Raw genomic sequence first — 25,860 nt, 5'->3', positions numbered from 1 at the left:
TAAAAAAATTTTGATAATTTTTCAAATATATTTATTTTATGATTAACCATGTCATAAAAAAATTAAATGAACCTAAAGATCTTGTAATTCGCATATGGATCAGACTGACTTCAGGCCCATTTTATATGAAGACACTGGGCTGCGACTTTTGGGCTTTTGAATAATATTGGCCCATTTGAACTTTGAAGCATTTTGTCGAATAATTGGCATGCAATTGGAAAATCCTTCAGCAAAACCTCCAAATTTGAAGCGCCAAGCAATTTTAAAACTAAAACCCTACTGCCAATCCTCCAAAAACGAAGCGCGACCATGGCAAACAAAAAAAGACCTCCTGAAAGTTCTACCGATACTTCTCGTCCTCAAGAGCAAGAGTAAAATCTGTTTCTGCTGATTTTGGGTTTTGATTTCTACTTGGAGGAATCCAATTTTGTTAAACATATCGTCTTTTGATCGTGTAGTTACTACGAAGGGGATCGTCTTGCTCGTTTGCTCAAACTAATTCATGAGTAACATCACAAATTCGTCACTGATTTCAGGTTCTTTTCTCTGAATTATAGGTCATTGATGCTGGTTTTTTGACAGGGGAATTGAATCTGCAAAGGATAAAAATTCATTGCCGGAGAAATTTTGGTTCAAGGTTGTTAATTAACGATTTGGTTTTGTAATCGTTGTCTTGATTTTTATGTGTTATATTGATTGTGGTTTGTAATTTCCAATAGCAACAATTTTCCATTGGAGTAAATGAAGTAACTCGTGCCCTCGAGCGTATGTTACCGACGGCGGACAAAGGAGGCTCCTCCGCCCAGCTTCGCAAACCGGCGACTGTTCATCTTCAGGTTGGGCGCCAGTAAATCTTTTATGTTCAAGTTGCTTTCTCTTTTTTTTCCCAGGTAGATAAGTTACTTTTAGATTCAACTAAGTAATGTGCTGTAGGCAATATTGATAGCTCATGATAGCAACCCGAAATGGCTCACAAAGCATTTGCCAAGCTTGGCTTCGACGAGGAAAGTGCCAGTGATCTTTGTCAAAGATAAGAAAGGAGGATCCTTACGCCTTGGTGAACTTGTTCGTCTCAAAACAGCAATAGCTGTTGGAATTAAAGTAACCTTACATTTCTTTTTTTATTATTATTACTATCATATTCATGCAGTATAGCTGTTTGATATTATGTAGCAATTCATTTGATGCAGGCTAAGGGAAATTCCATAAATCAAATCGTTGAAGAAATTCTTCGAGGTGACAATGAAACAGAGCATCTGCATTGTACTGATGAAATGTGAAACAGCAGAGGAAGGTGCATATCAATTGAATCATGAGGGTTCAGGAATGTAAAGCTATAAAATTTCAGCAACTTGGCAATATTGGTTTTCATATTGGTTTCAGTTAATCATTAGTTCATCTATTTGTACTTTCAGATGAAAAGATGGACAACTTAAACTTATTTCCTTTTTGCTTTTGTTATGGTTGGAATGGAAAAAAGAACAATGTTGAGCCCTTTGTTAAATGTAACAGTTCCTAAGTTAAATCCAATTGTGGTTCCTCGATATGGTGGTACAGTTGAAGAAACCAATTCTTCTTACTCAAGCACAACCTATGTACGAGGAAGCTTTAGCTTTATATTTTACAAGAAAAATCATTTCTATATACCGTGCTACTTTCAGTCTCTTCAAGTTTTTCGTATCGACAAGGCCTTACGCAGTTGTCTGAGGGCTAGCAGCTGATGAAGTGGATTCTGTGGCACCAACAGCATCAACGTTCTTCTTACCACCTCTCCCATTTGTGACAAGTTTGGCTGATTTCTCATTAGGACTTTGCTTCTCATCCTTCTTTATTAGCACAGGTTTAAACTGCCATACAGAAAATGCAACCCAAGAAACAAGTAAATACATGATTTCCACAGAAAAATGAAAACTAAAGATTCATAATTTCCAGAATTTGGTCCAAGTAATACAAACCTGATAAATTGAATATATAACATTTCTTCTGATCTGAGCCATCATCTCCAAGAATAGATTATAGCCTTCTAGCTTATACTCAATAAGTGGATCACGTTGTGCATATCCACGCAAACCTACAGCTTGCTGCACAAACTTTATTGCCTGCAAGTGTTCCTTCCACAGGCGATCAATATTGCTCAATATTAAGAATCTCTCAGCTTCTGTCATTAACCCTGGTGCTTCTTTTTCAACAATGTCCTAAAACACAGTTTCAAATAAATAAGATGATACGAGAGAGGAACTCCGACAGAGGACATCAAAACTGGGTAAAGAAACGATTTGTTTTCAAGTAAATAAAATGCTCTAGTGTCGGTAGACTTAATGGCATGATTTAAAATACAAGGCGACGGCATATCTTATTCATATTAAATAACAAGGTTTAATGGACTGATATCTAGGGTTCCATTATAAACAGGAAAGTACTCTTGATCCTATGGAAACTAAAAATACTAACCCTTTTCTGCAGATATGCATCACGACCTCGGAGACGAAGGTAATCCTGCAACTCCTCATAACTGGAACCATTACTTCTCAGCAAATCAGGGGTCAAATCATTCAGCAGGTAGCAGTATCTACAATTACAGAAGCACAAATCAAGATCATAACCATCTAAATAATTTAACCAAGATAAAATTTAACCCTAAATAATAGTTCCCACTTTGCATCATTGTAACAGTATCATATGCACAAACTAACAGGGTAAATTTCATCAATGGCGTACAACCTTTGCCTCATTTCACACTTTGGTGTACAACCTTCATTTTGTCACACTAAAATATATGACCTTGTGGGTAGCCTCCCACTTTGGTGTATGGCCGGTTAAAATGACCGGTCAACCCAAAGTCAACATGTCATCTCATAATTTTTTTATCTCATCCATTTATAAAAGGGACCCACACATAGTTTGATTACAAAAATACCCCACTTCCTAAATAAAAAATACTATCTTTCCATTTTTTCCTTTCTCTCTCTTCTTTCGTTTTTCCTTCTTCTTCTGCAAATTCATTCTCTCACTAACTCCTCTCTCTCTCTCTCTCTCTAACTCCTCCATTGAAGCATCTAGGTCCCCAAATCTCTTCGATCGGTCTCACTATTAACATTAAAGAAAAACACTTCCCTATTTTATTTATTTTCTTTCTCTAGCCACCATGAGTGTCATTAGTCGCTCTTCCTTCCCAGTTGCAGCTTATCCAACATTCAGCCATATGATTCTTTCGTCATAGCTGTTCAATCCACTGGTTCACGTCTTGCCACTTCATCTTCTTCTCCCTTTGATTCGATTCCTCTTCATGTTCTTCTACTATGATTTGGGTTTTTATTTATTCAATTGAAATGGATTGATCTGTTGTAAAAGTTAGTCATGACTCAGGAATCCAAATTGGAATTGATGAGCTGGCCTCGGAATAGGTTTGGAGAAAGGGATTTCATTGTTGAACTCAATAATCGACTGCTTCTAGTGTTAATTACTGGACAGTGGGCTTTTGACCTTGCTCGGCTTGCAAATGATGATGATATGTTGCTGGACTAGGAAAAAGGGCTTGTGAAAGAAATGTAGAAATGTTGGTTGATCCAGATCTAGATAACCAATATGTAGAAGCAAAGGTGGAGCAGTAAATTACACATTTTTCTTAATAAAAAGAAATTAAAAGGTTCCAACAACTATCCACCACTTTCCTTAATAAATTTGACAAATTATGAAATTTTAAAAAGAAAATAAGAGTGAGAGTTACAGCAGTGTGATTTGCATTTCTCATGTCTTATATTAATAAGCATCAAACAATTTCTCTCTGTTGTATTCTCGTGTAATGTTAGAATTTGATGCCCAACTTCTTATTCTTGTCTTAAATGTTCGACTAGTGAGAGAGAGAGGGGGAGTTAGAGAGAGAAAATATTTACAGGAAATAAATGAAGGAAGGAGAGTATATTTTTTATTTAGGAAGAAACCCATAAAGGGTTATTTTAGTAATTGCATTGTGGTGGGTCCATTTTTACTAATGAGTGGAATGAAAATTGATGAGGTGGCGTGTTGACCAGGTGTTGACCGGTCATTTTTACCTGCTATATACCATAGTGGGAGGTCACCCATAAGGTCATACATTTTAGTGTGACAAAATGAAGGTTGTACACCAAAGTGTGAAATGAGGCAAAGGTTGTACACCATTGATGAAATTTACCCCAAACTAACATGACCACTAATCCACCAAACAAAATTCAAGTTTTGGTCTTCAACTGACATTAAGAACATAAAATCAAGGGAGAAACTTACTGTTGAACTTTTGCAATGAGCTTTTCGAAATCCCAGGTTTCCTTTGGAGCATCTGAACCAATATTTGCCTGCATGATAATATACAGTGAGAAATATATATTAAGGAACACACACAAAGAAAAACGTAACTAAATGAATTCTCGGACAGGTTACCTCTAAGATATCATCCATTGTCAGTTCAGCATATTCAATAATGAGTGACTGGAGATTATCCGATACAAGAGCCCGTCTTCTTTCTGTATACACTCTATCTCGTTGGCTATTTAAGACTTCATCGTACTCAAATAGTTGCTTGCGGATATCAAAAAAGTAGTTCTCCACTTTCCTCTGAGCTTCATCTAGTGCTTTTGTCAACATCTTGGACTCGATTGGTAGGTCTTCAACTCTAAAAGCTCTCATCAAGCCCTATCAGTGGAATCTCAAGGATGTTAGTAGCTATAACCGCAAACCCTAAATGAAAAAAGATAACCTATAACAAAAATTTCAAATCTAACTTTTGCAATCTATACAACTGAATCACAGGCCTAACCTGGATTCTGTCCCCACCAAAAATCCTAAAAATGTTATCTTCCAGACTTAAGAAAAAGCGGGAACTTCCAGGATCACCTTGACGACCACTACGACCGCGAAGCTGTCCATACACAACAAATAGCATATCCAAAAAGTGAAAATAATAGAGAGGAAGAGTACAAGGGACAGACTTGAAGAAAAATTCTTTTCCAATTAAAATGTGAAACAACAGTGTAAGTTGCATGCATAATCAAATAACTTCTCGCACATTTAAAATTCAAGAATGACACAAAAAAGTATTGCTAAACTGAACCTGATTGTCAATTCGACGCGATTCATGCCTCTCTGTCCCCACTACATGCAGTCCACCAGCTGACACAACCTGAAAAGGGGCATCTGAATTAAGCTGCAGTGATACTAAAATAAGGTAATATATTAATGCATGGGATGAATTAAACCTCCTTCCTTTCTTCCTCAGTGTAGTCCTTATATTCTTTAACAATCTCTAGAAAGGCATTCCTCAGCTTAGCAATGACTTCATCCTGAGCAGGGCCCTGTAAAACAATATGATACACGTGAGCTAAAACGGAGGATGATAGGAATTTCTGAACTATAAATTCAAATACTCTGTATAAGAAAAAATAAGAGATGTGAAGAATTTTCAGCAAATATACCTTTTCGCAGCAATACGATAAACGCTCCTCAGCTTCAAGCTCAGTCAAAGATCTCTGGCCCCATGTTTTTACAGCCAATTGTACAGCTTCCTCTGCCACCTTAGTATTCTCACTAGTTAGCTTGCATGGAAACATATTTTCATTGACCTGAAACATCAGTACGAACAATTTGTCTCAGACTAATGAATCATATTGCCTTCACTCCTCTGTCAGGAACAACTGTACATCCCAAGAACATGATCAATTTTGTAAAGCAACATTAACACCATACCTTCCATGACTTCATTGGAGGAGGTTTCTTCACGGATACAAAAGCTCCTTCAGCTAGCTTAACAATTCTACAACATTTAGGAAATAATTATGAAACTCAAAAGCATACAAGGCATGGTGAGAAGTAATCTAATGGTGATAAATAGACAAAGGAAAACCGCATACAGATTCTGGCAACCTAAGTTCCATTCAGCATATGTAAATAATAGAGCTTGATTTGGATAAGATACATATCTAGTCCATTCTAAATTGTATTCTAGTTAGTGCCTAAACTGTCTGCAAGTAGATGTGGCTTCTCCTCTCCATGCAGGTGATTTTTATTCATACCAATAATTTCACATGAATAAATTTTGAAGGCAGTAAAACAGTGAACTCCAAAGCCAAAAAATAGGTATGTTGAATGAACTCCTATTCTCTGTCAAGTGTTTGTCTGCTAGTATTTTTTATAATTGTAAGATTAAGTCAGAAAATGTAATATCAAAATTCCAATGTGAATATCAACAATTAAATATCTGAACTCAGCAGTTGAACCACGAAAATGCATGAGTTGGAAACAGAATCATGAGGTTCATAGCTACCTTGGCATGAGCATCTCTCGTAGCTTTAATCTTGCCATAAATTCTGCATTTCCACCAAGAATAATATCTGTTCCACGACCTGCCATATTTGTAGCAATTGTTACTGCCCCCGATCGACCGCTCTGTGCTACAATCTCTGCTTCTCTTTCAACATTTTCTGGTTTTGCATTCAGAACCTTTAAGAAAAAAGATCTATTTATTTTCTCACTTAGAGAACACTTATTTAATAATTTTCATTTTCTTGTTTGGCACACAATATTCTTTGTAAAACTCAATCATCTGAAGATCCATTCTTGAAGATCCATTCTTGAAGATAAAACAAGACTCACCTCATGAGGAATACCAGCTTCCTTCAACTGTTCTGAGAGTGCATCACTCTGCTCAACACTTGTAGTGCCAACAAGCACAGGTCGACCAGTTTTATGCATTCGGGAAATTTCTACTACAACAGCCCGCCATTTTCCATTGGTTGCCTTGAAAACTACATCAGATTCATCCTGAGAATGAATTAAGATGGTAAGAAAAATTGGCGTGTGTGACTGTATTCACAAGCTCTGCATCAAGTAAAGCCCACATATGGGAGTGAAGAACTGAATAGGTATTCAAAGTCCAGAAAGGAAACACATAGTTATCACTCCTGTCACAGAATTAGTAAGTCTCAACCATGCAGATGAAATTAGTAGCCTAATTTTAAGTTGTGCTAAATTATCCGGCATATATAGGATCTTCAGATCTTATAAAAAAAATAACCAACATGATCTTAGAAATATTGACATGGCTGCAGTACGACAGACCTTTCTCATCATTGGCTTGTTTGTAGGGACAATTGTAACTTTAAGTTTGTATATACTCTCAAATTCTGTGCTTTCAGTTGCTGCCGTGCCAGTCATTCCGCAAAGTTTTGGGAACTGTAGATATAATAAGCATCACCCGGTAAACATTTACTGCCAAGAATTGCTTCATGTAATGAGCTGAGAGACAGAATATTCCAACCTGAAGAAAGAAGTTTTGGTAGCTAATTGATGCCAGTGTTATAGTTTCATTCTGAATGGGCAAACCTTCTTTTGCTTCCACTGCTTGGTGAAGTCCATCACTCCATCTTCTCCCCTGGCCGAAAATATAAAATATGAGTACCATTGTGCTTTCAGTTCCCAACAAATCTAGCTGACTCCTTATCTTAGAAAGAAAATCCTTATCTAGTTTCTCAAATGTTGTCTTGCATAACAGATGATGAATGATTATGTTACCACAACGATATAAATAAGTTCACCACTTAAGAAATCATAATCACCTGCATAACCCGTCCAGTAAACTCATCCACAATTAGCACCTCCTTGCCACGTATGATATAGTTAACATCTTTAAGAAATAGCTCTTTCGCTTTTATTGCATTAAGCACATACGATGCCCACTGTTCCCGGGGATCATACAAGTCTTTCACATCCAGAATATCTTCAGCATCCTCATAACCCTGTTCCGTGAGGAGGACAGTTTTCTGCTTCTCATCCACCTGCACATAGAGCCTATATAAGTAAACTAACAAAAACAAAATGACATTAAATTTCATAGTCTTTACGGTGGATCTACATTGCCACAATTTGTGCTCACCAAAAATTTGAACATCCAGATTAGTTTGTAAGCTTTTATGTCATGCAAAAGGATATGGACTGTATAGTTCAACAGATAACGATCAATAAATTAGACATTTCATCAGAATATATATTTCATGATTACAAATGTTCTTTTTCCTCAATGGCGTTCCTAATTTATTTGGTTATATTGCCATTTTGTAAGGGATTATGGAATTTTTAGTTCCTAAATTATATCCTAGTAAGTGCCTAAACTGTTTGCACACTTCAGTATCTAAAGAAAACGACATACCTCTGAATTTTCTAATGAACAGAATCCCATATGGAACAATATAAGAAAACTTGGGAAGAGGAAAGAAAGAGTTGCATGCTAGGAGATATTAAAGACTACTAACAGGATGCTTTCATTTCAATCCATAATATCAACAGACGAAATTAGACCATAAATACCTAGTGAGTTACACTGCTTGAAAAGATTGGACAGTTAAGGATTTTGAAAATAGAGTCCCTTTTGTGCCTGTGCATGTCAGATTGTCAGCCAAAAAACAACCAAGACAAAACCTTAAACAAGCATGTCTATAGGTCCTTGGCATGTCTCAGGTATGCTGAAGTGACTGTACAAGAGTATGGATACAACTCTCATAAAGGAAGGAACTTATGCTCAATGCTATTGATATGTGAAGTAAATCTTACCGAGCATTACGTTTTCAGCCTACAGTTATTTCATGTCATACACCAAGAAATCTATAGTAGATATAGTAACATAAGTAAGCAATTAATAATAATAATAATAACTATTATTATTATGAGACGACATGGTTCTTAAGCTTATATTTCCAGATTTTAGCAAACAAAAGATATTAGCATCACTCTTACAGTGTAGTGTATATCTCGTTCAAAGGCTACAGCTATTTTTGCGGCCTTATAGTAACGTTCACTAGGTTTCTCTGCAGGTCCAGATATGATGAGAGGAGTTCTTGCTTCATCAATGAGAATGGAATCAACTTCATCGATTATACAGTAATTGAACCCCCTCATGACGAGCTCCTCAACACTCTGTATATGCCAGAAAATAAATTCAGCCAGGCAGACCATATATCCAGCAGGCTCTTCAATACATGAATTCAAATGATGACAGTAGATGATCTAAAATAAGTCAGTACATAAAGAAAAAATTACTTTCCGTGGCAAGATTGTCTCTCAAGTAATCAAAACCAAGCTCACTATTGGTGACATATGTGATGTCACACAAGTAATTTTCTCTTCTTTGCTCACTTGTCATGTTTTCTGTCAATATAAACAAGAATGAATGCAATAGTTAGATTATCATGGCAATCCAAAAAAACACAATAGAACTCGGATGGAAATTAAACAACCAGAAAAAGAAGGTGCACATGCACAAGAGAATAGCAAAAATACAATAAATGATTTTTTTAATTAAAAAAACGACACTGTCAATAAATTGCGAGTAAGGAGCACAACAAAATGAAGCATAAAAAATAGCTCAAATGTGCATCGAACTATACATAGTAAAATCAATGAACTTTATATGTAGATATGTTATCCGACACTTGCACAAGTGCAAAAGGGCTCAATAGACACATGTATATATATATCTAACAACATATAAACTAATATTAAGTATGTGACATACGTTGGATTAGGCCAACCTTCAAACCAAGGAATCGAGGAACTTGACCAACCCATTCACAATCTCTTCGTGCCAAATAATCATTGACAGTCACAACATAAACTCCTTTCCCACTCAATGCATTCAAATAAGCAGGCAAGACAGCAACAAGTGTTTTTCCTTCTCCTGTCCTCATTTCGGCAATTTCTCCCTTGTGTAGGACCATGCCACCTAATTCCAAATTTGAACATATGTCAAGACACACTAATGGAGGGAATGACATTCTCGTGTTAAGTGAAAATGACAAGAAACAATGCATTCATATAATTTACCTATAAGCTGCACATCAAAGGGACGAAGCCCCAAAACCCTCTTGGAAGCCTCTCTTACTACAGCAAATGCTTCCTGCATTAGATGTGCTTGTAATTATCATAAGCAAATTGTAGTACTGTAAATTCCTGTTAAATAAAAACAGTTTGATTTCAAATGTTCAAAATTCGCCCGTTCCCATCTACAATTTTACAATATAAGCAAGACTTCAGTGATTAGGAAAGAACTTACAGGTAAAAGAGAATCCAAGGATTCACCACGTTGAGCACGCTCCTTGAATATAGAAGTCTTTTCTCTCAATTCGGAATCAGTTAATGCAGACATCTCCGCTTCCAGTCTATTGATCATACTCGCATTCGGAGTATACTGCTGCCTCGTTGACTCCCCAGTATCCGTCCCTTTAAATATTCCACCAAGCAAACCTCCCAAAGAAGACATCGTAAGCATTCTCCGCCTTCTATTACTCTCGACTTTGGCTGTTTTGGCTGAAGAACCCAGTAATAGGGGTGATTTTGCACCAAAAAAGGAGGAACCAAGATGAGAATGACGGTAATTTTCACTGGTAAGAAGAGATTTTGAAGGAATGGAAGAAATCGAGGGAAAGCGGTTCAGTAATCGAGAGTCGCATAAGTGTGCCGCCATTTTGAAATTCAAAATCGGAATAAGAAATGATGAGATGAAGCTGAATAAGGTGAATAACAATGAGGGGGATTTATAGATGAAGAAACGGAGGAGGAGGAGCTGAGCCGGTCCCTCCCGTTAAGTAAACAGAGGAGGTTTATTTTGTCAGCCAAGATGACTCAAGAAAGAAAGAGGAGAGATACAACTAACGGATAAGGTAAGGAAGTAGTCATTTTGCAGAAAATCTCGACTCCCTCTTACATGATGGTGGACAAACAGGACACGTGGCTTAAAATCAGTGGACATTGATTTCTTTTTTTTTCCAATATTTGGCTTAAAATCAGTGGACATTGATTTCTTTTTTTTTCCAATATTCCGATTAAGTTTAAACCAAAGTAGTAAACAGCAAGTCTATCATACTTGAAGAAAATTGCAGAAATTCTGTTAAAAGGTTGTGTGCTTTTCTTACAAAAAAAAAAAATATATATATATATATATAATATACTATATATATTTGTAAATTTAGCCTAACATATAAAATGGTGTAAATCTACCTTAACGTTTTCAAATAAAATTTACCGAAATTTTGAAAAAACTGATTTGACTTTTATTTAGATGTTACTTAAAACCTTTCAAACAAATTTATCGATAAATTGAAAAATTCGTGCATTTTTTGTTGGTTAATTTTAACTATATTAGTAACACAGTTAACATATTAAACACTTTGACAAAAGAAAATTGTGATTAACTTATATATGACACATTTAGTTGTTAGCATTTTAATAAAAAAAATATTATACTAACAACGTAATTGATGTTTGGAAGATATGATGTGATAGTAAAAAAACAATCAAACCAACATAGTCAAATTTGAGGAAACGTGGAGCTAAATTTCATCTTAATTGCAAATGTTAGAGTTAAATAGACACAAATTCAATATATTATAAAGGGTAAATAATTATAAGGTTCTTATGTTTTTACTTAACACGTTAGTAAGTCCATCATATTATTGTAAGGTCCTTAAGTTTTATCTTAATCAATTCTTTAATCCTTTCATTTGTTTTTATAAATGAAAGTCCAAAATTGTCCCTAATTATATACATAAAAAAATTCATCTTTTAGTTTCAAATTTAATCTAATTAATTTTAATGAAGTTTTTGAACTACATATACACCAAAATTAATATAAAATGTATTATTAATTTTCTTAAATTGTAATTATTTTTTTCTTTATTTTTTAATATAATATCTTTAAACTAATATTAAATATTATTATAAATTCTTTATAATTTTTTAAAAATCATATTTTTTTTTCATTTGTAAAATTTATCGGAGTTGTAAAAACTTTTTACAATGATAGCCTTACTTCTATTTTAATAATTTTTGAAATATTTTTTATTCATTTTTTAATCAATAAATTTTAGTTATTAAATTAAAGTTCTATAATTATATAAAAATTAATAAATCAATTACTTTATGTTAGAGTTTATATTATAGAGATTGTGATTATGTAGAAAAAAAGAGAAAAATATATAATAGAAAAAATAGATGTTTTATTTAAAATATAAAATAAGGGTAATTTTGGTATATTAAAATTCATTTAGTATAATTTGACTATTGACCTAAGCATAAGGACTAAAGAGTTAACAAAAATAAAAACTGAAGGACTGTATAATTATTTCTAAATACAGAGGGACTAAGTAGTGTATTAGGTAAAAACATAGGGACCTTATAATTATTTACCCTATTATAAAAAAAGCTAATCATCTTAATTGCAAACGTTGGGGTTAAACAGACACAAATTCAATATATTATAGAAAAAGCTAATCACAATTTCTTCGACACCTTAATTAATAAGAGTTTGTAAAGATTAAGTTGGAGTTTGTAAAGATAGGAGTCATGAATTCAATACTCAGGTACGAGATAGATCTCTCAAATAAGCTAATTCATTTTGGACCCATGGATCCACTCTTTCTTCGATTCAAAGATCAGTCCTTTGTTCCCGTGTTTTCACATGGAGAATTCTTTTATTCAAAGATCAGCTTTGTCTTTACGATGAAAACACTTTGCAATCAAAAGGGCTTCTTTTATTTCCCAAACAGATCCTTCTAACCCTCTTCAATATTTAATAAATAAAAAATAAATAAAAAATAAAAAAACAAGCAAAGAATCATTCATTTACTGCTTAATCGAGTTTGCATCTATACTATAGGAATGCCTGGAAATGGAATAAAATAAACGAGAATGTGGTAATGCACCAAACCACATAAACATCTCATGTATAAAACTAAGACTTGCACCACATACATAAAGCTGTTACTGAAATACTCTGATCATGGTATGATCTCTTTGTTAAAATTTTGCACATTTCAATAAAAAAAAACAACTAGTCTGGTATCAATTACAGTTGCAAGAAACAAAATTCAGCATGTCACAAGCCTTTAGCCAATTGAAGTGCAGTGTAACAAACTTTGATGGGGCCTAATAATCATTTAGTAACTTCTTCCCCAATATGTCCATTTCTTTGCTGGTTTTCCAGAGGCAAAGCATACAGTTCCTGTAAAAAATCAAAAAGAAACCATATCATGTTGAGAATTAATAACATGAACTGAAGATACGTAGCTAGCTAGTTAGATTAGCTGGTAGAGTGAAGTCGAAAGGTTGTGATCAGCCAAGTAAAATAGCTGATATTATGTTAAGATACAATGTTTACTGCCCAAATGTACATCTATGTTGCATGGAAACGGACACCGAGAAACATTACTTCTAAAAAACATAGGAAAGAGAAACACGGGGAAATCTGTAAATATTAAAAGGGATATACTTATAAATATTAAAAGTATAATAATAAAAAATTGGTATTTACACTCTACAGAGTGATTACAAAAGCGAGCAGAAAATAGAAATTATCATCAACTAAGAAGTTCTAGCTAAATAGGAAGCTTCAATTAGCTAGAATCATAGTCGGAATTGAAATTAGATTGTGTTTACCGGCGGAAATGATTTCATTAAACAGAAACGTGTTTTCTATTTTCAATATTTTTGGAAATGCGCCCAGAAACATGTCGTACTGCTTTCCAGGAGTTTCTGTTTCCAAAACGGACACAAAACCCGGAAACACTGCTGAAGAGGAGTTTCCGTGCAACATAACTAATAACAGAACTCATTTCCACTCTATTCCTCTTTCTCATTTTCCATTTTCTTTCCTCAACAGCTTCATCTTCTTTTCTTTTCCAACCCAGTGAGCATACTCACTGCAGTTACAAATCTTCTTTTCTTACTACAGGTCCTTAATTCATAAATAAGACTCAGGAAACCGAATAGTCAAACTGTATAACCTACTATCAAAATATTATTGATTAAAATTTTAAATGCATGCTCTAAGTTGACCTATGTTCCGCCAAGATTTAAATGCCCTCAACTAATTTAGAATGCCTTTAGTATGTGAAAATTATTTTCCTTTTTTTTTTATAATTTATCCGATTACTCGGTTTGAGGCTCATCAGCCCCCTTTAGGTGGATCTCTCTCCCAATAAAAGTTTTCTACGTAACACTAGCATTCGAACTCGAGATCACTAGCTTAAGCGACTGGAGACCCTTGATCAGTCGAACAAACCTTTAATTGGTATGAAATTTTATTTTCCTTTAATCAACTGAAACAAGATAATCATGAATATGAAACCATAATACTATATCCTACCAGCCTGATGAGTTTCAAAAGCAACATAGGTAATATTTGGGAAAATGATATTTGTTCCTAGTAATACCTTCAGGGAGCTCTGGCTGGTCAAATGGAGTGCAAAGGCTCTTGGCTGCTCCCATTTCACCTTTTGTCCGCTCTTTTACATCTTTCTCCACCTCCTGCAGAGTTATTAACGCACACAAGACACATATTTAAGGAAATTTCAAGGAGAAATGGAATCATAGGTTGTTTATAGCACTTAATGGACATTGCAAGATTCATTCCACAGAAAATTCATCCCAAGCGGTAATTGTATCTATACATAGGAAAGAAAAACACAACAATGCTGATGGGGCAAAAGAAAATATAAGGCTCAACAAATAAGACTATTCTCATCCATAAATAATTTTAAGTGTAATATTATTTATTCAATATAACCATTTAGTAGGATAGTATCTGTGACAGTAATATAGAAGACCATTTATTATAACCATACCAGCACTATATTGCCTTCTGACTTCATAATAATTTAAGCAGCGAAAAGGTTTAGGTGTCATAGCATATTTAATCTATCCAGCATAACTTAAAACAAATTAAAGGATACCTCATAATCAAGGCAGAACTTTGCAACAAGAGAAAACTAATGTAGTATAAGCAATATGGAAAACTTATATTGATGATACAATACCTCTTCATCACACCAAGGAGCTAAGATCATTTTCCTTTGATTTAAAGCCTCCTTAAATTCATCCCAAGTCTTTGCAATTTGAATGCAAGCATCTCGCTTTTGTTTAGCAGCATCAAACATACTCTTTTGAATGTCATCCAGAGTATCCTTTACTAACTCAACCAAGTTATCCCTGCTTAAATCTTTTTTAACCCCATTGTCACGACGAACAGCACGTACCTGAGGAAAGAAAGTTCATTATCTTAGTTATTTAAAAGAGAACTAAAAGCAATAAAGAAAAACAGCAATAATGTTGCTCACCTGATTATTTGCCAAATCTTTTGGTCCTATTTCAATCCTTAGGGGAACACCTTTCAGTTCCCAGTGAGAGTACTTCCAACCAGGTGAGTAATTGTCCCTTACATCTGCCTCTGCACGAATGCCTGCCTTGGATAAGGTATCGACAGTTGCAGCACAAGCATCCAAAATCCCTTGAGTATCAGCATCTTTATAGGGTACAGAAATGACAACAACTTGAGTGGATGCAACTGTAGGAGGCAGCACTAAGCCTTTGTCATCTCCGTGAACCATCACCATCACCCCAATCTACATAAAATTGTAAATACAAGAATATATAATCATGAATTTGACGAAATAATCAATTTACATACAGCACTAAAATGTCAGCTTTTTATGGACTAGTGATTCAGAAATGACAACAGCTCAAGATGGAAGTTCACAAAGCTTACTGTTCTAGTGCTGTATGCCCAGGAGTTCTGCCAGACCATAGCCCTCTCACCCTTCTCATTTTCAAAGTTTATCTCAAACATTTTTGCAAAATTTTGGCCCAGACAATGAGAAGTTGCACCTTGTACACCACGTCCAGTGTTGGGAATAAATGCCTAACATAAATAGACAATTTGGGAACAGTTTGATTCAGGTAAAGCTTGCTATATATCATTGGAAGTGGTATAAATTTTAGGGTAAATTTCAAATAAAACCCCTGTGGTTTCACTAATTTTCAGATAAAGGATTGTGGTTTACTTTTTGTCAAAACGAGGATTGAGGTTTTTAACTTTAGCAAAATAAGGACTTTTTCGATTGATACTATTAAAATCACCCTTGACGATTTCAAAAATAACATATTTTAAGAACTACTAATATTCTAAACAACTTTAATTCTTCAACTTTTTTATTTTGAGATTGTTTAGATGATGTTTGGTAAAGAGAGAGAAAGTTAATGTTTAGAGAGAGAAAGTTCTAAAAAAGATGATTTTCGAAAATCGAAAATGTAGTTCCATAAAAAATATGACATTGAACAACTTTAATCCTTGAAAATTTTCATTTTCAGGTCGTTAAAGATGATTTTAATAGCATTAATCCAAGTGTGAAACCTCAATCCTCGTTTTGACAAAAAGTAAACCACAGTCCTTTATCTGAAAATTAGTGAAACCACAAGGGTTTTATTTGAAATTTACCCTAAATTTTAATGAAAACCATACCAAATTGTCCCTGACTACATCTAAGAACAAAATACCTCAACACTGGTTGTGTAAAGTCCACCAGCAAATTTTTCCATCTCACTTTTCCTTCCCTTGAAAACAGGAATAGCCAAGAATTCTTCATATATGCGTCTGTATAGTTCCAATATTTGAAGGACCTGATAAAAACAATAATAATAATAAAAATCGTTATCTAAATAACAGTCTAAGTATGTTATTATCTCAAAATAAATTGTCAACTTAAATCATCATTTAGAACAATGAAAACAGAAAATCATCATCACCAAAAATATCATGCTGACCACCAACAGCATAGACTGTGGGTTAAACATCTATTGAAAGAGCTGAACAGAACCAGCTGCAAATAAAGCTAAAGTCCCATAGATCTTAGAGGAAAATGCACTCATCTATTGTTCTATCACACGACTGCTTCTCAATAGGGTTGCAAGTGGGGACGGAGGCTGCTTCCCCCATCCCTGTTTATGAAATGGGGAAGAATTTGTCCCCGTCCCCATCCCCGTGGGGATATCCCCATTACTCAATGTCTGCATTAAATAGCATTTTCTTTAGTGGAATTTAAAATTTTGAAGTGTAATACAATTAGACAAATATAATCTATAAAACGTTAGTACAAGTAACACATCAATTTATAGACTACAAAAATAAATAAGAATTATCCAAATATAAAAATAAACATCTAAAAACCCATATAAATAATTTACTTTAAGAATCTCCATGGAGAATCCCTGTGGGTAGGGCTCTGTACAATGAATTAATTCATAGTTTTTAGGTTACAATCCAATCCAACCCATTAAAACAAGCAACTCATGTGTTGGTTATTAAAATCAATCCAACCCATCAAATAACCAATTGGATTGGATTGGGTTGGATTGGTTTTCAATTCAAATATTTGTATATTTTTTTCTCCTTCTTTACTTTTAATTTTAAAAACAAATTTATTACACATTATTTTAATTCACAAAAAAGGTGTAATTTAGGTCCCAGTTCTTGTTCGACCTAACTAACTAGTAAAGGATCTAGAAATTCCCGAGAAGGAGGTGACATTCTTACTAATTTTTTTTACAAAGTGTCTTAAAATCGCCAATTAGCAGGGGAAGAGCCAGCCCAGAGCCCGGGGGGACCGAAGCCCCCCCGGCCACCGGCTCCGCCCTTGAGTATCATTAGTTTTATCTCATGTAGCCCCCCCTAATATTGATATATATTTAACCTCTGTAGTATTATTTCAATAGTTTAAAATGGTAAAATTGGTTAAGAGTCTTGTTTTAAGGTGAGAGGTCATGAGTTCAAACCACACCAATCTCATTTTTTTGTTTTATTTGAACTTTATTTTTTCAATTGGACTTTTTATTGTTTTATTTGAACTTATTTTTAATATATCTATTTTTTAAGAATTTATTATCTATAAAAAAATCAACTTCTTACTTTTGAGACTCAATTAACTTAATTTCTAAATTAAATTTTATGAAAAATATAAACAATTTATAGCTAAAAATAAAGAAAGTGTGAAAATATTATAATTTTTAGCCAATATATCAAAATGACAAAGTTTCAGTGTGCTGGAAGCTTAAAAAAATTTGCCCAGCCCGTTAGGGCTGGACTTCGAAAAATTACTCCCAATAGTCGGACTAAAATTAGCCCCCCCAACTGTCAATTCCTGGCTCCGCCACTGCCAATTAGATCTCCCAACATATGTTGAAACTGGTTATTGGATCCCTCTCATGATTGAAATAAAATTTGGTTCAAATATTTTATATTTTCAGTTCACTTTGGATGAGAGGTGTTCAAAAACCGAACCGGACCGAAATAACCGACCGATGCATTTCGATTTTTTGGTTCACTTTTTCAGTCTATTTACTTCAGTTTTGGTAATTTCGGCCGGTTTGTATAACAAAATTACCGAATTAAAGACCTGTTAATTGGATCCCTCCCATAATTGAAATAAAATTTGGTTCGATTATTTTATACTTTCAGCTCAATTTGGATTAGAGGTGTATAAAAACTGAACCAGACCGAAATAACTGACCAATCCGATGCAATTTTCAATTTTTTGGTTCAGTTTCTCAGTCTATTTAGTTCAATTTTGGTAATTTCAATGTCCGTATAACAAAATTACTGAATTAACTGATCAAATATAAAAATTAATTAGATTTATAATCGGATGATTATAGCAGTTTCTGTTTTAATTTCTCAATTAGTTAATCTTATTGTGATTCAAAAACTATTTTTTTTAGTTTCTCACAAGTCTAAACATTAAATACAGTAAAGTAAATTTAATTACTGGAACAAGCTATACGATATATTAATTATTATATTTTTTTATGAGAAATTACGATATTCAATTACTGGAACAAGCTGTTAGTGCACTTGGTTGTTCTATTAGTCCAATATAGATGCTGGCTAGAGATAGATTTCGTAATTCATTAAATTATTTTTTATAAATTTTGTAGTTTTAAATTAATTAAAATTTTGTACTTTCAAATACTCTGTCTACGTCTTTTTGAACTTCAGGTTTTCTTTGTATTGATAATTGATTTTTTGAATTTAGAACTTGGGATTAATTATGGAGATTATAGAATGCTTGAGTTGTGCTGCCAATTAATTGTCTGAATTTTACTTCCGATGCTTTACCATTTTTTTCGTTTTCCAGTTTACTCATTTTTTTCCTTTTTTTTCTGTTTTTTCTTTATTCTTTCTCATTTTTTTCCTTTTCTGTTTTACTGTTTTCCTTGTTTTATGAATTTTTCCGTTTTTCCATTTTTCCCGTTTCTCTTGTTTTTTCAGTTTTATTTTTCCATTTTTTTCTCGTTTGTTCCGTTTTTTCATTTTTTTCGTACATTTTTAATATAAATAAAGTATCCTTTTGTATATACTTTAAATTACAATTTTTTTTACTTCTCTTAACTTAATATGTGAACTATAATAATTTTTTAATTAATTTTAAATTGAAAGTGAGAGAAGAAAAAAAAAATACACGTGAATATTTGAATTACAAATCTACCCAATCCAACTCAATCATTCCTTATATGGGTTGGGTTCAACGCAATCCATGATTTAGGGGTGAGCAAAACCGAACCAAACCAAACCAGACTGTAATTTGGTTCAGTTCTGATTTTTCAACAATTGCGGTTTCGATTTGGTTCGGTTCGGGTATAAACTGGAAAAAAGAAAAAAAAAAAAAAAACCGAACCAATTCATTCTAATAGGTTTTTGCAATTTTTGTAAAATAGTAAGGTCCAGCCAAGGCCAAAAACTAAAAACCCAGTTCATAAAAAACAATTTGCGTTCACTTACTAAGAATTGATTCTAAAAAGTAATTTACTAAAGTATAAAGTCTAAGAAACTACACTTAATAGCTAAACCTGATTCCACCAATGGACAATTGAAAAATGCTTGTTGAAAAATGAACAAGTCCAAACTACTGTCAATTGAAATAAAATAGTTGAAAAATGAAGCTAGTCTAAAATGAACATAGTCAGATAGTCTAAAATGAAGACAATTGAAATGAATTACAGTTAAAATGAACGAGTCTAACACGAAGATAGTTGAAAAATAAATGAGTGGAGTGTCAACTGAAAAATAGTTTTAGTTGAAAAAATAGTCTTATTTTTTTTCACATGAATTGATTAAAAAATTCGGTTCTGTTCGGTTAAAAAAAGCCGAACAGGACCATGCTCACCCCTAAATAAAATCACTAGAATAAAAATATGTGGATTGGGTTGGGTTGGGTTGGATTGGTTATATTTAATGGATTGATTAATTTGTGTACACCCCTACCTGTGGGGATGGGGATGGGGATAGCCTCTAGAGATTTTTTCACCTCGTTGGGAAAATAAATGGGATTCCCCGACCCATTTGCAACCCTACTTCTCAAGGTGCCTTGAAAGGTTGACAATGTTTTTATTGGGGCAGACTATGACATTGTTCTGACAACATATGCCACAAACCCATAATTGACTATCTGTTCATGAACTTGTGAGCCCATAAAAAAACAAAGATGAACAATTTGTCATCAATGGGCAAAAGAAAGAGCAAGAACTGATTAGAAAGAAAATATTGGTAAGCCAGGTAAGGTGCCTATGTCTTTTTCTAAATGTATATGTAATAAATTCAATGAGGGCGAGCCTTGGCGCAACGGTAAACGTTGTTGTCGTGTGACCAAGAGGTCACGGGTTCGAGTCTTAGGAGCGGCCTCTTGCCAAATAAATTGGCAGGGGAAGGCTTGCCCCCAGTACACCCTTGTGGGACCCCTCCCCGGACCCTCGCTCAGCGGGGACGCGTAGTGCGACCGGGCTGCCCCTTTTATATGTAATAAATTCAATCACGTGCTACTTGTGCTAGGACAGAAAGGGAGTTTAATACCTCTTCGTCAGCTTCTGCCTTTGTTGCAAATGCAGTGTGCCCTTCCTGCCAAAGAAACTCACGGCTCCTAAAATAGAAAAGCACATTAGCATGGACTGATACCTGTTGACAGGGATCTAAAATTTTATGAAACTATATAACAAAACATGTTTGACAAAAGCTGGAATGCAAGTTAAGAGGCTTAACCAAGCACTTTATCATAGGATTGGATTGAAATTATTGGTAGAATTTCAGTCATTTAATTGAAAATGAAATTAATAAAGGGGTCCTTAGCATAGCTGAACCAAAAAATATAAACATGCAAGAACCTGAGGGCTTCGATTACTAACACAAAGGCATACCTAATAGGTCTCTTATGCTATAAACCAAATTGCTGCCAATAAATTTCAAATAAATATTGAAAAATATAAAACCAAAATCACAAGCATGAAGAAATACAAAAGAAGAATACCTAATAAATGGAGTAGGATTGCTAAACTCCCAACGAACGACATTGCACCACTGATTAAGTTTCAATGGCAAATCACGGTGTCCCCTTATCCACTTTGAATAGTAGGGATACATGACAGTCTCACTAGTGGGCCGAATTGCTATGGGAACTTCCAAGTCAGATTTCCCGGATTTTGTCACCCAAGCAACCTAAACAAAACAAAGACAGCTCTTTCTTTTAAATAATACCTTCTATAATTTATTTGTTTCTTATGACAAAAGAAATCCTTGAGCGGTTAACAGGAAATTATACTTCTTGTTATCAAGCATCACTAAAACATAAAAGAATGTTCCTCATCAAACGGAAAAATGAAAAAAAAAAAGAAAAAAAAAAAAGATGTTTGCAACTCCAATAAGAAGGCTCAACTTGGCCATTAGATAGAACTCATGATAAGAATCATTCCTAAATACAAAGACCACCTGTATTTATATCCTACATCAGAAATAATCGCACTTAAGAATATTCAAGAGTGCAATTGATTCTCTGACTATAAATGCAAGTGACTTATTAAATCACAGTTACGTCAAAATTAGGAATAATCCAAATTCAAGTAGGCAAATTTTTTCTATTTCTCAATTGTGAATAAAGAATTCAGATCTTACCTCTGGAGCAAAGCCCTCAATGTGATCTTTCTCCTTTTCCAAAACAGTAGACGAAACAAAAACAGGGAAGTAACAGTTCTTAACTTTCATCTTTTTTATTTCTGCATCGAAAAATGCCTGCAGATTTATACCATAGAAAAAATATTACATTTATGGGTTTGCACATATATGAAGAATGTGAAATCAGTTAAGGATAGTACAATTTGATTAAATAAAACAACTAATACTCTACAGACTACTTGAAAAACCAGGAAAAGCATTAACCATGGTAACAGTTGCTAGCACCATTTCATGTAAAAATAGCTAAAGGGTACCTACGTCACAAAATTAATTTCAATGATTCAGGGGTTTCACCGTACTTGCATGACCTCCCAAATTGACATTGCCCATGGCCTTAAAATATAACAGCCCGAAATATCATAGTACTCGATCATCTCACCATGGACAACCACCTACAAAAGCCAAAAGAGGAAAAAAGAAATAGATAATTAGGGACCAAGAATACAAATACAAGAACATCAATCACAATGAAAAATAGTAATATTACAGAAGAAGTGTATAACCCAGCATGTTTGTATTATTGCATACACAACTCTCAAAAAATCTACTGAAGAAGAAGATTTAAGGGGTGAACATTTCTCATTTTTTCCCCTCTGCGACGGAGAAACAATCCCTGGCTACATTTAGAACTTTTCTACCGAGTGCAACAAATCAACCAAATGGACCCTTAAAAACAATGAAAAAAATTTAGACATATGAGCTTAGTTATCATTGGATGATGAAATAACCAATTGCTAAAATAATTCAAACTAATCCTGTGAAGAACAGAAGTTTATCCCTGACAGGCAGAATCTCCATATTGTTCAAGAACTGCATCTTAAAAAAATCTATAGTTCTTTTCCTTTACCTTTCACCAATTTTTTTTTTTTTTTTTTTTTTTTTTTTTTTTTTGTGTATCTTCCAGCATCCCAGATTTCCCTAATTGCTGATCAGAAAGAAAAACGTATCCCTACTCCAAGATCATCTTACAAAAAAAAAAAAAAAAAAAAAGCATCCGACTTTAACTGTGAAATCTATGATAGTACCTCCGAATACCATTCTCCAAAGTTCTCATCCTTCTTGAAAGAGAGGCCCAATCCAGTCTCTTTCTTGACCTCCTTTTTTTTGCCTTTGCCCCCTGACAAATCAACAACAAAGATCATTTCACGGTTTGCTCAAGCATGTACTGACATGCATATATACTGAAATTACAAAGGTAATTGATGGCATATACTCACCACCTGCCATTTCGCCAACTCAAGTGGAACACAATACCTGGTTATATAACAAAAGATTGAATCACAACACTAGAAAAGAAATTATAAAAGCACTTGGAATTACACAATAACTGCAATATGGCGTAGGGGAACACAGGCAATCCGAACAAGTTAGCAATAGAATTGACTAAAAAAAAAAGTTAACCCAGAAGCATAAAATCAGATTCACTAGAGCCCAAAGCTAAAACTAACTCACAAGTTATATATAGGCTGAGAAGGTGAAGAGAAACAGAAGACCGATGACTTAACAACTCAACAATAGAAGGCAAATATTCCAAAAGGCCTAATTAGAGCTCAAATTCAAAGAAAATCTTATGAATGGAGTGAGTAACAGAATTGGTTCTACAAATTTATGTTCACATAAGCGTGAATTTAACGAGATTACATTAGTCCATGAAAAGCAGAAACGTCGAATCTAAACAGAATTTAGATATAACCTATAAACAGGAAAATTAGTCCACAAAGAGATGAGCATTATACTAAACAAACGCAAAATAACAGTAAGAAATGAGGGATGTAAGAAATCGAACCAATCTGAATAGATTCTTTAGGGTAGGCGTTTTCTTCCTCCAATGTAAAAATGAGAACTAAGAGATGATAAGAGGAAGCTGGGCTAAGGGGAGAGAAAGAAGGGGCTGCAGAAATGAGAATAGTATATACAAAGTGCAAAACCTAGAGCAGCACAGTTGACCGCTAATGACTTTGTCTTCGTGGATCTAACCTGCAATTTGGTCGATCCATTTCAAGCTTCTCGGGTCGACTAATAAAGGTGGATTACTATATCCAGCCCAATTTCCCACCCTCAATCCCAAAAAAAGACGAAACTGCCCCTTAGCAAAAATTTGAAATCCCTAAACTCTCTCAAACTCATTTCATTCCGAAATCAAAGATTACACGTATAATGGCGAGCAATCCGTTATCCCCGGGAAGAGACAAGAACGACCAAGCCGCTCAAGTCGATGTATTTCCAATTGAGCATATAATGTTTCTGTTAAATTTTTTTGAAAAAATTCGGAATGTACACGTCGGGCGTGTGAACATTACGCTCCACCATGTGGTGGGGCGTGATGTTCATATGCCCCACCACAAGGTGGGGCGTGTGGCTATCACGTCCCACCTTATGGTCGGGCGTGTGAACTTTACGCTCCACCACACGTCCGACCACAAGGTGGGACGTGATAGCCACACGCCCCACCTTGTGGTGAGGCGTGATGTTCACACGCCTAGCACTCTGAAAATTAGATTTTAGGGGTTTATGCACCGAAAAATTGACGAAATTGATCGTAATGGAGTCTAATGTTTATTATTTATTATTTGCAGGTTCCATTAGAAGACTTCGGAGGTAAAAGTGTCGATTACAGTGCGAAATTTTTTCATGTACAGACATTTGAAACATACCAAGAAGTTGTTAACTGGGCAAAACAGACGGCGATTCGGCTTGGGTTTGAGTTAACTATAGCTTCTCACAAGACTGGGGGTAAGTTAAAATGGATATTGGTAAAATGTATCTGTGGTATAAAGAATACTCAAAGGACTAGGGGTAGGGATATGGATATGGAGGAAGTAGTACGGAGGAATACGAAAACTAAATACTGTGGTTGCAAATTCCAGGTGAAGGTTCTGGAAATCGCTGAATTAGGGGGTTGGGTGGTGAATGGGGTGTTGGTCCCGTGTGATTAGTTCTAAGGGGGGGGGGGTTAGAAACTAATGTAACTTTTTCGCTTTAATTACGCTGACTTAATTCAATTCTTTGAGTTTCACAACTCAGCTTTGGTCAGCGCGGCCGAGTGAGGCGTAAGACAGCTTTAGTCAGATACTGACTAGAACTGTTTTACTTGTGAGTTGGGAAATGACACTTTTGTGATCAGCTTCCAACTCAGCACTCTCATTTACTCAGTGTTAGCTTAAACAATTTATATACTGAGTAAATATAGCAAGCAACACATACAGATATATATTGAAAGAGAGTTAGAAATTACTCAGCATGACTTATCCTGGTTCGGCCTCTCCGCCTACGTCCAGTCCCCAGAATCCCTCCGGGCTTTTTAAATTCAATACTGAGCTCTTTAAAGGTAGAGCGCAAACCGTTTACAAGGTAGTTGAATATGCAAGAGTACCGTCCTCTATTCGTCTACTCAACTCCTACTAAGTGCTATAACCGAACACCTAGATTTCTCTACCACTGAGTACTTAACACCGAGTACTCAGCACACTCTCTCAATACTACGATTGATACAAAATTGTTCTTTTTTAGACAAAGAACACTTTAGATGATTACAAAGAAATCACTCTAGCTTTTGCACAGAAATAGAAGTTTGGTGTAAGATCTTTCTCTTGTTTTGATGTGCTTTGTATGTATGCTTTTTGTTCTCTTGGCAATCGGCAAAGGATCCAAGAAGTATACTTGTCCTTTTATAGTTGAAACCTGAAAGCTCAATCATTTGAATTCGGAATTATCCGTTGGATTCAAACGGCTCCTTCCGGTGACATGTTCTGGTCAGCTTCAGATTTGCAGGCCAATCCTGTCGTCTGAATTCCACAGTCATCAGGTTTGTCTTTTTCTCGCAGGTTTCGTCTTCTTGTGCCAGTTCGTCTTTTAGCTAACGAACAGTTGACCCATGCATCTCGAAACTGTATCCATGCATAATTCCAAAGCTTCTGAATTGGTGCAGACAGTTGTCGGGTCTTGTCTTTTAGCAAACGGATCATTCGCGATGTCTTGAAGATCACTCAGCTTGACTTTGATAGCCGTTATTT

General features: G+C 34.7%; 3 protein-coding genes across 3 annotated transcripts; 1 reads left to right on the top strand and 2 right to left on the bottom strand.

Annotated features, from left to right (window-relative positions):
• Nucleotides 1-234: 234 nt before the first annotated feature.
• Nucleotides 235-1,373, top strand: LOC136217220 (uncharacterized). The gene is made up of 6 exons (XM_066003815.1): nucleotides 235-371; nucleotides 459-506; nucleotides 583-637; nucleotides 720-836; nucleotides 934-1,101; nucleotides 1,191-1,373. The coding sequence occupies exons 1-6, from the start codon at nucleotides 310-312 to the stop codon at nucleotides 1,278-1,280; spliced, it is 540 nt and encodes a 179-aa protein (XP_065859887.1). The 5' UTR covers nucleotides 235-309; the 3' UTR covers nucleotides 1,281-1,373.
• A 53-nt stretch (nucleotides 1,374-1,426) lies between these two features.
• On the bottom strand, nucleotides 1,427-10,682 carry LOC136217219 (protein translocase subunit SECA1, chloroplastic). Its single transcript, XM_066003814.1, has 20 exons — nucleotides 10,076-10,682; nucleotides 9,847-9,919; nucleotides 9,539-9,745; nucleotides 9,069-9,171; nucleotides 8,761-8,941; nucleotides 7,587-7,805; nucleotides 7,289-7,402; nucleotides 7,090-7,203; nucleotides 6,625-6,792; nucleotides 6,296-6,471; nucleotides 5,719-5,785; nucleotides 5,448-5,594; nucleotides 5,232-5,327; nucleotides 5,087-5,155; nucleotides 4,793-4,894; nucleotides 4,417-4,668; nucleotides 4,264-4,331; nucleotides 2,452-2,569; nucleotides 1,956-2,195; nucleotides 1,427-1,847 (listed from the first exon to the last, which is right to left on the bottom strand). Exons 1-20 carry the CDS (start codon nucleotides 10,484-10,486, stop codon nucleotides 1,692-1,694), a joined length of 3,081 nt encoding a protein of 1,026 aa, XP_065859886.1. The 5' UTR covers nucleotides 10,487-10,682; the 3' UTR covers nucleotides 1,427-1,691.
• Nucleotides 10,683-12,714: 2,032 nt separating this feature from the next.
• Nucleotides 12,715-23,811, bottom strand: LOC136217218 (proline--tRNA ligase, cytoplasmic). Its single transcript, XM_066003813.1, has 13 exons — nucleotides 23,634-23,811; nucleotides 23,065-23,101; nucleotides 22,873-22,964; nucleotides 22,147-22,239; nucleotides 21,788-21,904; nucleotides 21,147-21,334; nucleotides 20,696-20,762; nucleotides 16,351-16,473; nucleotides 15,563-15,715; nucleotides 15,135-15,419; nucleotides 14,835-15,053; nucleotides 14,232-14,325; nucleotides 12,715-13,021 (listed from the first exon to the last, which is right to left on the bottom strand). The coding sequence occupies exons 2-13, from the start codon at nucleotides 23,072-23,074 to the stop codon at nucleotides 12,957-12,959; spliced, it is 1,506 nt and encodes a 501-aa protein (XP_065859885.1). The 5' UTR covers nucleotides 23,075-23,101; nucleotides 23,634-23,811; the 3' UTR covers nucleotides 12,715-12,956.
• Nucleotides 23,812-25,860: the final 2,049 nt, after the last annotated feature.

The sequence above is a fragment of the Euphorbia lathyris genome, chromosome 2, assembly GCF_963576675.1.
Source record: "Euphorbia lathyris chromosome 2, ddEupLath1.1, whole genome shotgun sequence".
Taxonomy (NCBI): domain Eukaryota; kingdom Viridiplantae; phylum Streptophyta; class Magnoliopsida; order Malpighiales; family Euphorbiaceae; genus Euphorbia; species Euphorbia lathyris.
This window is presented reverse-complemented; position numbering and strand designations above follow the sequence as displayed.